Raw genomic sequence first — 18,152 nt, 5'->3', positions numbered from 1 at the left:
ATTTTAATGCGAATACAAACAAACGCTTTAAGTCTCCAATTGCGAGCAAAAATAACGTTTAACCGTTAGAATGCGATCTAAACACTTGTTCACTAAAACAAACAAATCAACAAACCGTAGCACCCCGAACTATGAAGCTTTGAGTTCTTCATTGTACCTGAGAATACGTAGGAGTAAGACTAACAATCTTGTCAAACACCATAATAAAAACATTTTTGCGACCCCTTTTTTTCTCTTGTACATTTTATCATTTAAAGAAAACAATTAACATAAGCTAACATTCAATCACAAGTTTAACTAAAAGATTCTCGTTGAGTACAACGAACGTGAGGGGTGCTAATATATTTCCCTTGTGTAATCGACTCCCGAACCCTGAATTTGGTTGTGACGACCATCTTCTATTTTAAGGATTTTATCGATATTTTCTTTTTCCTCAATTGGAATAAATAAAATTCAGTGGCGATTCTTTTCAAATCATTTTTTCCACGACCATCGCGAATGATCGTATTTTTGAAGATGCGACACTCGTGACTGCATGATATATCGGATTGTTGATTTGGTTGACTTGTTTTACTCTTTATGTTGTTCTAACATTTTGCTCTTTTATTTGTTATTTTGACATGAGCTTTAGCTTAGTTTATTGTTCTTGTGTAGATTCTTTTTGTAACTTTTATTTCTAATTTTTTTATATATATATATATATATATAATTTGTTTTACTATTAAAAAAATCATATTCAACGTAGATATAAACCAAAATATTATATTAAAAAAATAATAAATTAAAGACAATCTAAATATGGGATGGGACAAAATAATTATTAGATCTAGGCAACTAGTTACTGAGTAACTTTAACTGAAACCTGCGGTTCACAACTTGTTAGATGGATACTTGACATGAAGCACTCGTTTCCATATAAAAACAATGAAGAACTATCTTAGCACATTAATAGGGTAAAATTTTCATACTTTGCATATTTATATATATATAATCATTTCCATTTTTGACACCAAAAAACAAGTTCATCTATTTTTGTTCAATGCAGAGGTAGCATCTATGTCAAAGTTCTGTGACTTGCAAATCCACATTAATGATGAGGAAATATTCCTTATAAACAAGGTATATAATATATATTCTAAGGATTTTACTATTGTTCTTTATTTTCTTTTCATCTCTAGTATTGTTAAATTAAAAGAAGTAGAAAAATGAAGATCCAATATATGTCTTGAGGTAAATCTAGTTCATTTATTTTGCAGAACTTGATATCAAAATATTGTGGAAAATTGAAGAAAATATTAAATGGTGAAAAGAGAATACTTCATATCAATGATTTTCCTGGAGGGCCATATGGATTTGAGTTAGCTTTGAAATTTTGTTACAACAATGGAAAAATCTTCATCAATGTGTCCAATGTTCTTAGCCTTTACTCTTGTGCTCTTTATCTTGAAATGAATGAAGAAATTTTCACCAACAATCTCTTACAACAAACACAAACATTTCTTGATGATGTCTATTATTGGAAATGGAATGAAATAATAGTAAGTCTCAAGAGTTGTGAATGTGAGAAATTTTTTACATATGCAAATAGCTATGGTTTTTTGGAGAAGATTATTTTTGTACTAGTTGCAAAGTTGGTTCAAAATTCTGATTTGAGTTTCATCGCTTCGTCGTCTTCGTCGTCGTCATTGTCGTCTCCGGAAAATAATTTTCCAAAGAGAATCTCTTTTTCAACCCGAGTTTGTTCTCCGAAGATAAATGTTTTAGATTGGACCGAGATTCAGGTCGGATCGAGAAAGAATTTAACTTTTCACAACAAAACATGGTGGTTTGATGATTTGGCTACTTTACCACCAAAGATAATTGAGAAGTTTCTTCAAGGAATTGGAGCTTATAAAAGTGATAATAAAAATTTAATTGTCACAAGATTTTTGCTTCATTATTTGAAAAAAGTTACACCAAGTTACAAAAATAGTAGTCTTGGAGAAACAGCTGCTTATGGAGTGATAAAAGTTGGTAGCAAGAATTTTTCATGTAGAGGACTTTTTTGTGTGTTGAGGATTTTATCAAAGTTTGGAATAAGTGAAGATTGTAGAATGGAAATTGAGAAATTGATTGGTGGAATGTTTGAGAATGCAACATTGGATGATCTATTAGTTTGTGGACATGATAATGGACTTTACTATGATGTTAGTTTTGTGATAAGGTTGGTTAAAGTATTTGTTGAAATCAATGGATGTGATGTGGTGAAAGTGAGAAAAGTTGGTGGATTGATTGACAAGTATTTAATTGAAATATCAGCTGATCAGAAACTTAAGATCTCTAAGTTCTTAGAAGTTGTAGAGTGTCTGCCTGGTTTTGCTAGGGATTGCTTTGATGGAGTTTATAGAGCCATTGACATCTATCTTGAGGTGAGTTTCATGTTCTTATTTTTTTTTCTACCCTTTTGCATTACTTTCTTCCTAAACAATTATATGAAAGTATATTTAGATTGACTTGTCTAAATTTATCTAAGATGATTATTTCAAATCACTTATGTTCTTGAATCATAAGCTATGAATCTAATGGATAGAGAATATAGTTTTAATAATTCAAGGATGAGAGAGATTTTGGCTATAGTTTTTTATTTTCTATTTTAAATTGCATGAAAAATTGTGACAGATAAGTCGGTAGGTTAGTCAAAGTTGATATTTACTTTTAAAACACATTGTACATGAAATTTACCAAGAATGAATAGAGGTGACAAACAAATATGTATATTTTGTTTAAGACCGGTTCATTTAAATTGAAGTCCAATGGAGCAGGTATAGGTATAATAGAAGAGTCGGATCTAAAATCTTGATTTATTTCGCCAAAAAATAGGGTGAGACAGACGTGGCAAACACTACTCGCCTAAAAATGATAATAAAAATCATGTCCATCTTATTAATGTTTGCATTTGTCAAAGTCGTAAAAAAATGTAGTAGAAGAGACAAAATAGAGGGGTAGGACACAAAATTTAACTAAAACCCTTAAAAATGGTGGGTCAAATGGAGCCCAACAAATCTGACTGTTTTACCCTTTGACGAGACATTCCTTTGTTTTGTGCATACTTATAAAGTATTTAACTTATTTTTTAGATTAACTTTCGAAACTTTGACAATACATTCTCTGATCTTTACTATTCTATCCTAAATTATAAGTCATTTTATAAAATTAAAAAAAAAATTATCTCAAATTATATGTTGTGTTATAATTCTAATATAACTAATTTGAGACATGGGAAGAGGAAGTATTTAATTAGTATATATTTTAAATAAATAAAAAGAATCAGAAAACATAAGGACTAACAAACCAAAATTACCTCCTTTTCTTTTATGTCATTGTCATATTATGTGTCATGAGCATTCAATCTTAGAACACAACAAAAACCTAAGATAAGGTAAACTGCCCTGCCTAATAGGTAACAAATCTTTACATGCCACGTGTCAATATTTAAACACAAAATTCCAAAAGCTAAAGTTTTGACTTCCAACCTTGCCTTAAAATCACAAACTTTCTGACACAATTAATTGCAGTCTCATCCAATGATTGAATTTGAGGAGAGTTCAAGATTATGTGGATGTCTTAATTACAACAAACTCACCTTTGAAGTTTCCAAAGAACTAGCCAAGAACCAAAGAATACCTCCAAGGATTGCAATGCAAGCTCTTATTTCACAACAAAGAAGTGTTCCATCATGTGAATATGCAAATTATGAAAGTGAAATCATTTTGTATTGTGAAGATGACAAAGATGGGTTCTTGGAAGAGAAAGAAGATGTGAGAATGAATCTAGAGAACATGCAATGGAGAGTGAAGGAATTGGAGAAATTGTGCAAGGAAATGAAGGTTCAAATGTCCAAATTCAATGGTTTTAATGTATAGAACTTCTTTAAAATGTGACAACATTTTGTGATTGTCCTTTTTGGGTTTATCACTATCCAACATATATTTTGAGATAGTATACAAGATTTCTTCAATATTAGACCACTTGAATTAGTTTTTTTTTTGTACAAAGGGTTCAATCCTTATTGTTAATAAAAAAAAATCTTCTAACAAACTAGTAATATTTAATATTTGATAAAAAAAATAATAAAATAATTTAGATTCTTTCGGATGCATTTCATCTTATTTCTATTTAACGAGTCATTTATATTATGCTATCTTCGTTCATTTATATAAGAGTCAACTTATTTTTTAAATTTATTAAATAATTAATGTATTTAGTCTATAAACTGACTAAATACATTATTTAAACAACTTATATATATATTCCAAGTTATTATAAGAGAACTATTCTTTAAAATAAATTTTTTGAACAATTAAAAATGGAATTTAAAAAAAAAATTGGAAAACTAAAAACAAAAACAAAAAATCAATATCTAAAAACAACTTATAAAAATAAATGTTTGTATAAATATTTAAAATAAAAGATAAAATAAATTTAAAATATTTTTATATATATTCCAAGTTATATTGAAGAGTTTATAAAAAAAAAATTAAAAATACAAATTATTTTACTAAAATATTTTTAACAATATACAAAACTTATGTTAATAAATAAAATAAAATAAACTCATCCTAACTAAGTCAATTTACTATTTTGAAGACTGAGTGTGTGTTTGGATTGGCGGTGAACAAAATTGATTTTGATAGAATTGAGTTTGGTAGAATTGATTTTAACAGAATTGAGTTTAACAGAATTGATTTATGTTTGGATACATTTATGTAAAAGTGATTGTTATCAATTAATGTTGTTTGGATGATTTTTATCAAAATTGATTTTGAATGTATAATTACCAAAATGGACATGGTTAAACACATAAATAAAAAAGACAAAATTAATAATATTTAAACATAATAAAAATTACAAATATATAATAAAATTTGAAATGCAACATAACACTAAAATATTATTACAATACTAATTTAAATTGAAATATAGTACTAATTTATAACAATATTAAGTTTTTAACTTGTACTCTATAATTTTATTGCGAATTGAGTCGCGAACGTGATCCATCTCTAATGATGAAGCGACATTTAAAACTTGTGATTGATCTAAGTTAGGCGATATATGGTAATCATCATGGTGAATGGTTGTATTTTCATCTTCATAAAGATTAAAATCAACATCAATTTCTGCATTCCTTCTAATAAAGTTGTGAATGGTCATTGTTGCGACGACTATTTGAACCTGCGTCTGAAATTTGAACTTGGGCATACAACGCAAAATTGCAAATCTGTTCTTCCATACTCCAAAAGTTCTTTCTATTGTGCACCTTAAACTTGAGTGATAATAATTAAATACTTCATTATTATTTGCGAACCCGTTAGAACGCCTAAAATCAGGAAGGTGATAACGTTCACATCTGTAGGGACCAATGTATCCTATTGGTGTTGGATAGCCAGAATCTACCAAATAATACTTACCTATAAAAATAAATTAATCATTTAAAAGTGAAGTCAAATATTATAAAAAAAATCATTAGTAGTAATAAAAAGAACAAACCAGGAGGAGGGTGTGGAAAATTAAGGTTCACATTTGTGAGAGCTTGGTCAAAAACACGTGCATCATGGGCAGTACCTTCCCAACCGGCTAATACAAAAGTGAAACACATATTCCAATCACATACAACCATTATATTTTGTGTAGGATATCCCTTTCTTCCAATATACCTGGTTTGCTCGTTGGCATTAATTACACATGACACATGAGTACCATCAATTGCTCCTATAGCATTCTTGAAAAAAGGCCAATAACGTTGATCATTTTTTATTTTTGAATGACAATCATGAAATGTAGGATCTTCAGGTTTAATATATTTCATAGACAACTTAAGACAAGCACGAAGTACCCGATGAAAATGTCTAGTAACAGTCTCCCCTGAGTGTTGAAACCTTTCTTGAATCATTCTATTACCTACCCCATGTCCAACAACAACTAAAAACATTGCAACCATTTCTTCAACTCCCATTCTTTTAGAAGACTTTAAACCATGCTCAACTAGTTTAGTGCATATCAAATTAAAAATATGTTTTTCCATTCGAAACATCTCATAACATCTCATAACAACTAAGTCATCAACATCGTTACCACAATCCTCATCGGGCAATATACCACTTGAAGGTGCCCAAGCATACTCACCATTAGCCACCACATCCTTGAAAAGTGTGGTTAGTTGATTAGCAAATGGAAGTCCTTTCTCTCTAAATTTTCCATATAGAGGATTTTCCAATTGTTTTTTCTCCCACCACTCGTCCGGTGCATCAAATGAATTCTTCTCACTATCCCACCCCATTCCGGTAACTTTTCCAAATAAATTAAACCATGCTCTCCATTCCTTTCTCAAGCTATCATATCTATTCTTCAATTTTGTCTTGTCATAATTTCTCCCGGATGATCCATTAAATTGAGAAACAATGCTTTTCCAACCCGTCTTGGTAAAGCTAGTTCCAATGCGCTCACCTTTCGTAACTTGATCCATACATGCTTGAATGAATATTTCGTTAACTTTAAGATCCGTCCAACTAGCTTTATATCTTTGAATTTCATCAACATGAATTTTTCTCTTTGTAGTCATAATACTATGTACACAAAGTTACAAACACACATCAACACTAACAATAATGTGTGAGTAGAAAATGATTTTAACATGATATGGCAACAAAATTTCACTCATAATACAAGTAGCAGCATTATAGGCTGCCATATGAAATTACACAAACTCATGAAGTATATCAACACTAAAGTAGCAGCACTAAAGTTGCATTGCAGGAAAAAATTAACTAGCCGTAAAAAACTAGCTCATGAAAGTATATAAGCACTATAGTATATAAACATTAGAATGTATTTGCAATATATAAATATTATAGTATAAACATTAGAATGCATTTGAACATAAACTAGTATATAAACAATAGCAGTTTGAAAACATAAGCAGTATATCAACACTATAGTTTAATATTGAACAAAATAAATTCTAAGAGGCATTTTATCAAACACTTAGAATGCATTTAGGTGAGCGAAAAAAAAAAACAATTGTTTCTTCTCATATTCATATCAGTTGCAGAAGAATTACAAAATACAACCATTATAGAACAAAATTATGAGATTACCTTATTCTTGGAGTAGAATTTTTCCTTGTATTTTTGGTTGTAAGAGATGATGGTGTATATATAGACTTGAAGGTAATAAATTAATCAAATTTGGTTTACCAAATTCATTAATACAAAGCAAAGAGAGTAATGAAGGAATTAATACAAAGCAGAAAATTGGAAAGTAGAGAGTATGGTAGCTTTGAAAATAGAAGAAACAGTTGAAAAGAAATTAAAGAGGGCAATGAAGGAAAATTGTAAGAACCAAAATATCATAAATGCAGAATTGATTCTTGCTAACCTCAAAAGCTAGGAATTGTAGCTTCTATTGGAATTGCTTCTAGGAGAGTAGAATTGATTTTGGAGAAAAAACCCAAACAAGAAAATAAGACCACTTTTAAGTTTAAAGGAATAAAACGTGAGTTTGGGGCTTCAAGAAGTCAATCCAAACATACCCTAAATTGTTTATAGAGTATTGAATCCGCTAGTTTTAACTTTCAAATTAAGGATTATGTTTAAAATCAAAACATCTGAAATGTTTAAACAACAATGTAACTTTATATCTTTAAACATATTTGTATTTTTAAAAATACTTCAATTAACATAAAATCAACTTCTATTATCGATTTTTTTAAATACCATTTTTTAAATAATTCATTTAATGACCATCTCTTCAAAATATATATCATACAAACCACTTTTCAAACAAAAAAAAAAGCAAAATTGTTTAAGGGGTCATTTAGGATATTTAAACGTTTTTTCGCTACATACCAGTCCTTTAAGTTGCATAACATTGTCTTTTTTAATTATTTCGTTTCAAAAATACACAACTGTCATTGGCGGTGCTTATGTGGCTCTTATGTTGCTGAGATGACATATATTTAAATATTATTTAAAATAATTGGGAAAAATCTCTTTTTTCTTCATCAAATCCCTAGAATATATGTATTAGTACCCAACAAGTTCTTCTCCTACTTTCGCCAACAATGACTTCATACGATACAAATTTGTCAAATACACGTAGTCCTAACTGTTATTTCTTGATTTCGAGTGCAAGTCATGGTGAAATCGAACTAAGGTATACTTGTGGAGCAAAGGCTGCGATACAAACAGTGAGGAAGAAAGGACAAAATTTGGGGAATCTTTTTTCGGGCTGCAGAAACTTTGTGGTAAGTTAATTGCTATTGTTCGCTATGTCTTATTTGATAATGCTAACTGTTAGATGTTAACAGAGTGAAGTTTCAAACTGTGGCAACAACTTTTTTGAGTGGGTTGAAAAAGAGTTCAATGGTGAAGGACAAACAAAAATCAACATTCAAAAGAGATGTTTAAAATGCAATGAAAAGGAGCAGAAATCAACGGGTTGAAGAAAAAGATGAAGATTCAAGGAGATGACTACTACACAAAAGAGATGATGAAGAACATGTTGAAGATGTTGAAGATGCTAGTTTTTGTCATAGTGTTTTTAGTTGTGATTATTGTAATGTTGATGTGTATGTTGCCATAAGTAGTGATTATAGTTTATGTTGATGTTAGTAATGTTAATGTTAGCCCTAACTGTAATGTTGAGCATGTGTTGTTATATCGAATTTCTTTAATGTGATGCTTATTTTGTGTCCAATTTGTCTGTCAAATTTTATGTTACCCATATTTGTTGCAGTAACAACATAGTTTATGCTCATATTTGTTGCACTAAAGAAGAGTCAAAGGACATATTTGTTACACTAAAGAATAGTTAAAGAAAATTTTAGTTACACTAAAGAATAGTTAAAGGACATATTTGTTACAGTTTAAGAGACCGAATTAACCTGTGTTTGACAACTTAGTATACTGTCACATTTTATGTTGCAGTGGGACATAGTTTGTGTCCATATTTGTCACACTTTAAGAGACATTGTAGATATAATTGATTAAACATAAAAGGCCTATTAACCAAAATAGTGATAAGGCCTTAATATCTTTCATGAAGTAACCAAAATATCATAAAGATACATGAAATATCCATCCAAAAATTTATAGACATCCAAAATATAAAGTGATGATTCAAATTACATATTTCTAAGTCAGCAAAATTACATGATTCTTAGTTCAGCAAAATATAACAGTCAACATTCTAATGGTTTTTTTATCTTTATAAGCAGCTTAAGTGTTGTCCTTCTTGGTGGCTAAAAACTGTTGTTGGTCTCTGAAATGCTGTAGTCCCTCTTCTTGGTGATACTTTTGTTTGGAGTGCAATGGTGTGGTCCTTTTTTGCTTGAAGCCTTGTGGTCGGTTGTGTTTGGGCTTGTCTTGATTGAGTTTGGGATCTTCTTGGTGATAGCCTAGTTTGAAGTCTTGTCGTAGGTTGTGGTTGGGATTGTGAATTTGTGTGTTGACTTCTTCTTGGTGATAGTCTAGTTTGAAGTATAGTAGATGGTTGTGTTTGGGATGGTGTAGGTTGGGATAGTACAGGTTGGGGTGGTGCATGTTGGGATGGTGCAAGTTAGGATGGTGTAGGTTGGGATGATGCAGGTTGGGATGTTGCTGGTTGTTTTGGCACGGTTGGGCAGAAGGCTTTGTTGTGGCCAGATTTACCATACACTGAGCATTTATTTGACAGCCCCTTCTTGCTAACAGTTGTTGTATCTTTTCTCTTCTCATCAACATCTTTGTTCCTTCTTCTCTTAGGCCTCCCCGGTGCTCTTCTTGATGGTGGTGGAAGTATGTTGGGGTATGGGTCTCATCCCATAAGTTTTGATCATTGGTTGGGTATATGATAGGTCTATAGCAAGTCTAGTAAATCTCATTTCTATACATTGTAGGAATGTAATATGTAGGGCCTTCAGCTATACTTTGGAAATGAAGGTTCAAATGTCAAAATTCAATAGTTTTAATATATAGAACTTCTTTAAAATGTGACAACATTTTGTTACATATAATTGTCTTTTTTGGTTTATCAGTATAACATATATTTTGAGATAGTATACAAGATTTGTTCAATATTGCACCACTTGAATTAGTTTTTTTGGTACAAAGGGTTCAATCCTTATTGATAATAGAAAATCTTCTAACAAACTAGTAACAGTTAATATTTGATAAAAATAATAATAAAACAGATCTGAATTCTTTTTTGGTGCATTTCATGTTTTCACGTTGGTCAACCCTCATCTTAGTCATTTATATTATACGGTGAGTTTGGATAAACAACTTCTACTAAAGTATAAGTGCTTACTGAAATAAGCGTTTATGGATAAGTTTGTATAATATATTTTATAATAAAAAATAAAATAAATTTAAGTTACTTTTATATATATGTTGTAAGTTATTTTCATAAATTATTTTAAAAAGTTTATAAAAACAAATTAAAAAATATTTAAAAAATTATAAATTATTTTAATAAAATCTCTGAACAATGTCAGAAAACTGATGTGATTATATAAATTCAAATAAGTTTTTTTTTAGAACCAAATTGTTTATAGAGTACTAGAGTCCTAAATCCATTAATTTTAATTTTCAAACTAAAAATTGTTTAAAATTACAACAAACTAAATGTTTAAACAATAATGTAATTTTTTATTCAAATGTTCGGTTACTTATGTAAAATGTATGTTTGATTCGACTAAGGCATTAAAATTTATGAAATTTTGAACTCTAGTGTAGACAATTGATTGATGATAATTGGAATATTGCTGTGGTTGGTTGTCCTCTGTTTATTTTATCTAATAATTTGAGATAACATATTTTTTAGAAATAGAACAAAGAAATATTTGGTAATATTCATCTTAAAGTCACCCAAATTACTTATGAAGTTAAATTCTTTTTGTTTCCCATATTCCTCTTCTGTCAACTTCTTTTTGTTTCCTATATTTGACTTTCTGGAAACAAAAATATGATAACACGGAAAAGTATCGCGTTTCCGACTTAATTCACATGTAAATTTGAGTTCTTTTCCTTTCCTTTTTATAGCTTTATGTTTGTACTTGATCTTTATTTTAGGTATTTAGGATGCATGAGTGATCGGGCGAAGAAATGATGCGAAACGATGAAAATGTGAGCTAAAATACACTTTTGCACTTATATGACGCCCTCCTTGCATGGATAACACCCGTCATGATGTGGCAGGACTCAAGACATCAGTACAAGAAGACAAAATATGAAGAATCTGAGCACCAACTGGATGACGGGTAGGTCGTCACCCATATGACGTTTGTCATCCCTCCACGATCTATGACGAGCAAGGCGTCAGAGCCAAGACGTTTGTCATGGTTCTGCAATTCAGAATTTTTAGGCACGTTTTGTGATTTAACCATCAGTTTACCGCCTATCTCTCAACTATCTTTTGCATATTTTTTGAGATACTTTTGTACGATTTTTAGCTCTATAAATAGGTGTTTAGAATTCTGTTTTTCCATCCAAGTTTTCTATAAAAAAATTTAAACAGAAAAATTTGATTTGTAAAAGCGCTTATTTGCTCACACCGAATAAAAAGTGCACCTTAGAATTAAGCTGTAATCCTACCAGCATCAAATTTCCGGAATTCAATTCAAATATTATTCCGTATTTGTTTTGGAGAATTCTCTTTATTATTACATAAAGTTCACTACAATTATACGTTCTATATTTACTGTTTTTTCTACTTGTTAAATTGCTCCTTGCATGTGCCTAATTTATTACTTTATTATTATTATTATGTTTAATATGTTTAGATTAAATTTCCAACATTATTTGTATTCTGTTAACAACATGTCCAGTTAATTTCTTAAAGTTCGGAATGTGAGGACCATCGTACTAACGGTGTTCGTATTTAAGTTGTAAAATAAATGATTAAATAGAATTTGTTTAAGGGGATAAAGTTTACTCTGTTTTTAATGAAAATATTGACTGCGAAAGCATAATTTAGAGATACCGCTACAGATTCAAAATAAGAGAACTTGTATTTGACTAAGGGAAAAATTCAAATTTTAATTAATTGCACTGCGAAAGTATCTTTTATTTAAATTGCAAAAATAATTGTTTTCAAAAAGGGATTTTAAGAACATAAACGGATACGCAAAAGCGGACGTTTATGCACTTAAAATCCGGTATTAGACGAGCGAAAATCGATAATACCTTTAAACTTATTTTTCATCTTAAATAGCTTTTTGATTAATTGGAAGTAATTAATTTTCAGAAATAGAAGTTTTGCACTTTAACACGCTGAACACTTGAAAACGATAATATATATTTTAGGCTAAAATTCGGTTTCGGCTGCACAAAAGCGAATGGTTCCTTTAAATTAATTTTTTTCTTATGAAAAAATACTATCCCAATTTAATTAATTATTATGATTTTGCGAGCATTGTTGCTCGATGCGAGCCACATTCTGGTCTCCGTCTTAATTGATTTTCCATGCTAGCTTATTTTAATTCTTTTGCATCAAATATTATTATTAGCCTTAGATTTACATTGTAGCGATAGATAACGATACGATTGACATTTGGTTTTTGTGAACTCGATCTTTTTATTACTACGATATTTCCGTGCACATGCGGACCTATCAAATTTTTGGTGTCGTTTCCGGGGAACATTAGTCAATGTTGTGATTCTGTTGCTTCACCGTATAGACTAAGGCATTCTTTTCTTCCCCTTTTTCGGTTTTATGTCAAGTACCCGTTCATCCGAAGACGAGTTAGAACAATCGATTGACGAGATCGAATATTTTATTCGAATTAGACATCGATTAACAACTTCGTACCCAATTCACCATTCCTATGGTTGCGAACAACAATGAGTGTCCTCTTAAGGACTATGTCGCACCATCTCAGGACGAACCTCATTTGAGATCAAATCTAGAGCATGTTTCAAAAGGTATTCCTAGAATCCTTAATTTTATAATTGTTTTGTGATTAATTGTTTAATCAAGATCCGTTTATCATGATTGTTCCTCTAAAAGAATCAAAAATTTGAAACCCCCCTCTTAAATATCTTTAGATGAATCCCCCAAGAAATGAACCATGTGAGAAATGAATCCCCAAACAACATTCTAGTAGAGTAAATGCAAAGGATAAGAAGTTTAAGAGATAAAAAAAAACTAGTAAAAGGAATGATAATAAAGAAGAAAATATCTCCATTTCATAAGTATCCATGATCAAATATAGCAATATCAAAGGAATAAATTCAACAGTCGGGAAGTTGAGAATCTAGAGAGCCACCAACATGATAATCCAATAAATGACACATCATACTTGGAAACAATTTGGTTCCTATAAAATTATTATTGCACCTCAATTTCTACAATAATCATTAAAGGCTTGCCTCATGCTTGGCCACTAAGACTCAGGGATAGGAACAAAGTGGAAAAGAAGTAACAAAAAATAGATCTAAAGTTTAGTGTAAAACTATGGTACATCATATTAACAATCAACAACATATGTAACATTAAGAGTCAACACATTAATTATACCTCTTTTTGGTCCTTAAAGAATGAAAAACATGTGACGCACATCACACTAGATTCTGAATGAACTCGGAGAATCTAAAAACTAACAATTTCCCAATCTATCAGACCTCGTTTTGTTTTGCGACCAAACACATAATAGCAAACTCTATGGAAAACCAACATTACTCTTACTAGTGGGCACCACCGAGATGCTATAATGCTAGGACACAAGCGATAATATGGCTTGACCAACTAAAGCTTGGTGGTAATTATTTTGGATTAGGTTGAGACCTAACATGTATAATATTTGATCATCAAGTCTTAGGAGATAAAGCATACTAGGACGAGATAGTTATGCTCTAGCAGCATACATGATCTAGGATAACTGCCGCTTGACGACCCTCGAAACTTATCTCAAAACTTATGTTTAATAAACTCAAATAAATTTATCCTAACATGTCCTAAGTTAGTTTACTATTTTGAAGACTAAGTTCTTTAGAGTATTGAATCCACTAGTTTTTACTTTCAAATTAAAAATCATGTTTAAAATTAAAACATATGAAATGTTTAAACAACAATGTAATTTTAGATTTTTAAACATATTTGTATTTTTAAAAATACTTCAATTAGCTAAAAATCTACTTCCATTATAAAAAAAAATTAAATAGTCACTTCTTTTGAAAAAATCAATCTAAAATAATTATTTTTTAATATATATATATCAAACTAACCACTTTTCAAAATATATATTAAACTAACTATTTTCCAAAACATCTTTATCATTAATAGCAATCACATAGGCGAATTTGCCCCAACATCTTTATCAAAAAAAAATGTCAATGAAGAATTTTATAGAGAAAAGGATAATGATTTGGAAAAATCTTAAAATATTATACTAAAATCTATAGAATCTGTTGATTGGATTAAAAGATATAGGAAATTTTAAAATGATAAAAATTTATAAAATGTTTTGTATTAAATAAATTTAAAGAACTTTAAATAACATCTAAAAGTATAATTTTTAAAATTGCTCTCTAACTTGCAAGTTTGTTTTTTTTTTTTTTTTTTTTAAGTTATAAAATTAATCGTTAGAATTTTCAAAACTTATAAATTAGTCCTTAACAATTTTTAAAAATCACAAATTTTTCCTTGTTTTTCAAATTTTAAATTTGGACCAAAACTTTTAACATTTTTAGAATCAACCCTAAAAAGTAACAATGATTAATTTTAATCTCTATCCAAACAAAATAATTTTAAAATAAATAAATTTTAATTAAATTTTTGAAGTGTTTGGAGCTCTAAAAATTCAATTAACACATGCAAACACACCATTAAAGTATTCTGTCTAGAGTTATTAATAGCGGATAGCAGAGCAGAGCGCGGGGATAACAGAATAAGTTTTTGCACTAATAATTATATAATAATCTATAAAACATATATGTAATATATTTAATGTAAAACTAAACAAATAACACAACCCTCAAAAGATTTATAACATCCAATGTCAAAAAACAATACTTAATCAAGATTTAAAATATTATAGAAAATTCAAAACATAATAGAAGATTCAAAACATCACATCTTAAAATTCAAACTTAAAACTATTACTGTATATGAAAATTCGAAGCAAACATAGAAATCATAGACCATCATCAAAGAGGTATTTTTCATAGATCATCAAAATATTCCTGCAATTCTTCATCTTCTTCAACCTTTTCTACCTCACTTGTTGTGTCCTAGATGTACTTGCAACTTCAAGTAAACTTAACCTCCTAGTGCAGATTACAGGCTCATTAATCCCACTTGCATTGGCAACTTGAGACCAAGTTAAATCATCATTTTCATGAATCAATTTTTCTTCTAAAGGTTCATTGTCTTCTCATATCTCTCTCATCTCTCCCACCAACCATTCAATGTGATAATTAATTTCGCCAAATTTCATAGGACCAATCTTGTCCCGAATTTCAAATCTTTCGATCAAAGTTTGGTTATACTTGATGAAAACCAAGTCTTGCAACCTTTGATATTCCAACAAATTTCTCTTCTTAGAATGAATCTAAAATACAATAATTTGAAGTATTAATTTATTAATAGTTGAATGTAAGATACTTTAATATCCTAGTAAAAAATTAATACTTACATGCTTAAAGATGCTCTAATTACACTCACATTCGGAAGCACTACAACTCATACTCAATACCTTAACATCCAATAATTGTAAATCCGGAGTTTTGCCTCCATAAGACTTCCATCACTCAATTGCAAGTAAAAAATCAATAATTATCAACCTGGAGCTAATTGCCATATTCCAATAATTGTAAAAAAAATGAATTATACCTGGAGCTAATGTCGACATTTGTCTAATTGTCGCTCTTATACTAAATAGGCTTGTAGCACCCTTGTGTTGTGCCAATTGTATTGAAACTTGTATTTCACTTCATCGTTTTCACTAAGTGTCTCAAATGCATTTACAGATGTCTCTCACCAATTTAGGATCATTCACAATTTATGGTTTATCATAATAATATTTATGATTGAGACAGTAACCTGCAGAATGTAACTGATGATGGAGTTGACACTCTCATCTTTTACCAATGATGTCAAATACGGCTTTGTACTTGCTTGAATTTGAATTGAAAGTATTTTTCAATTGATTCATTTGCTACCCCATTGCGGCATATATATAACTCATTGCGTGTTTCCTTTCATTATCAACCATTCTTAACACATCTACAAGAGACGTCGTGACCTTAAGAGTGTAGACAACATCACTCCAAAATGATGCCATAAGTATAATATTAGTTGCCATTTTTCCTTTAGAATCTTTGGCACACTTGGAACTCATCCATTCTTCACAAGTGAACATCTCTCTAAGCTTGCTTTTTAGTTCTTGCAACATTTGTAGAGTAAGGAAAGAGGTAGAAAACCTTGTCACTCCATTTTTAATCAATTCAACATTGTCGATATTCTTTCTTATTAGATTCAAAGCAAATGTGTGGTTATAAATGTAGCCCACAATCTTTATTCCATTTTTATAACCTTATCAACCTTTGGAGTTTTTCATATGTCTTCTAACATAAGGTCTATACAGTGGGTTGCACATGGAGTCCAAAACATGTTTGGCCTTTTGGAAGTTAATATTTTACCTACCACTACATAATTACTTCCATTGTCGGCAATCAATTGTAAAACATTTGGTTCACGCATTTCCTCAACAAAAGTGTCCAACAACTCAGCTAGTTTATCCCCCGTCTTGGCATAGTTAGAAGCATCGACACTTTTCACAAACATGGTTCCCGTTTGATGATTGACCAAGAAATTAATCAAGGTTTTACCTTTTCTATCTGTCCAACTATCTAACATAATTGAACATCCATATTTATTCGTTTGCACCTCGTGATTCTTCAGTAAATCTTTTGTATGCTCCGACTCCTTTTGAATGAGTGGAACCCTAAGTTCATGAAAACTTGACGGTTTCAAATGAGGATCATAGCTTCCAACGACTTCCAATATCAACTTGAAGGCTCTTGCATTTGCTACGTTAAAAGCAATTCCATGCATATAAACAAAGTGAGCAATATATTATATGATTTTTGACCTCGCTTATTTATCACACGCATCATTGATGATTATGTCCTTAGTCTTCTTAAACACTAAATCCAATGGTCATTTAGTCTTATAGCATGGCAATATAATCTCAGCAGGCCTCTTTCCGCTTCAAATTCTACTTATTTCTTCAATTTCATTTGTATCATCTGCACCTAATTGCACTAACACATCTTCTATTCATCTTTTAATTCTCTCTTTCTCAACCATATCACCATGTAATATCACCATGTAATATTGCTTTAACTTCCTTTGGTATTTTCAATCAAGGAACTGCATCACCATTTATTCATAGTTGATGTTTTTTTCTCTACTAATTCCCCCACTACTTGTTAGACTACAAAAATCACATGTCACCTTCTTGTTATTTATATCCTTCTAATGATTATATTAATGATTATATTGTCATGCTATGTCAATATTACTACCGCTTGGTTTGAATGTTTGACCACATGAAACAATCGAGATAGAATTCGATGTAAAGAAAGATGTTATCATATTGTCTAGGAATAAAACAGAAAAAGAACTCAAAGGAATAAAAGAAAAGGGATGAAAGAAAAAAGATGAAATAAAAGAAGTAAAGAACAGAAAATAAATTAGAAAGAATACCACATATCATAACTTACCTGAAGAAGAACGGAGGAGGAGGAGCGGCAACCGGTTGCCGTAGAGCGAGACGAATGAAACGTTAAGAGTTTGAATTGAGGCAGTGAAGAATTGAAGAAGAAAAGAATGTTAGGGAAAAATAAAATGTCTGGAATTGGAACATAAACACAAGAGGAGAAAAAAAAAGTTTTAACAATTTAAAAAATATCGGCAAAATAGTAATTTTGAATAAAAAAAAATAAAAAAAATAAAACGGATAAACCGCTCCGCCCCGGGAGCAACCCGCGATTGCGGCGAAATCGTCCATATTTCTAGGTGTATTAAACCGATTACAGCAATTGTCCAAAAATGCACTTTCAAACTTGAGACAGAAGACACATTAGTTTCCACAAATAGTTAAACAAAATTACTTCAACACAAACTGCAAA

At 30.2% G+C, this 18,152-nt stretch overlaps 2 protein-coding genes across 3 annotated transcripts; one reads left to right on the top strand and one right to left on the bottom strand.

The window, feature by feature from the left end:
• The first annotated feature begins 802 nt into the window (after nt 1–802).
• On the top strand, nt 803–4,002 carry LOC127097517 (BTB/POZ domain-containing protein At3g19850). Of its 2 annotated transcripts, none has more exons than XM_051036016.1 (4): nt 803–953; nt 1,046–1,119; nt 1,257–2,408; nt 3,555–4,002. In XM_051036016.1, exons 2-4 carry the CDS (start codon nt 1,057–1,059, stop codon nt 3,900–3,902), a joined length of 1,563 nt encoding a protein of 520 aa, XP_050891973.1. In that variant the 5' UTR covers nt 803–953; nt 1,046–1,056; the 3' UTR covers nt 3,903–4,002. The 2 variants fall into 2 exon arrangements, with proteins under 2 accessions (XP_050891973.1, XP_050891974.1); XM_051036017.1 differs by having other exon boundaries at nt 895–953; nt 1,241–2,408.
• A 978-nt stretch (nt 4,003–4,980) lies between these two features.
• On the bottom strand, nt 4,981–7,544 carry LOC127095014 (uncharacterized). The gene is made up of 3 exons (XM_051033765.1): nt 7,417–7,544; nt 5,530–6,605; nt 4,981–5,450 (listed from the first exon to the last, which is right to left on the bottom strand). The coding sequence occupies exons 2-3, from the start codon at nt 6,599–6,601 to the stop codon at nt 4,981–4,983; spliced, it is 1,542 nt and encodes a 513-aa protein (XP_050889722.1). The 5' UTR covers nt 6,602–6,605; nt 7,417–7,544.
• Nucleotides 7,545–18,152: the final 10,608 nt, after the last annotated feature.

This window comes from Lathyrus oleraceus, chromosome 6 (assembly GCF_024323335.1).
Source record: "Lathyrus oleraceus cultivar Zhongwan6 chromosome 6, CAAS_Psat_ZW6_1.0, whole genome shotgun sequence".
In the NCBI taxonomy this organism is placed as follows: Eukaryota; Viridiplantae; Streptophyta; class Magnoliopsida; order Fabales; family Fabaceae; genus Lathyrus; species Lathyrus oleraceus.
Note: the sequence above shows the minus strand (reverse complement) of the source record. Positions and strands in the feature narration are given on the sequence as shown.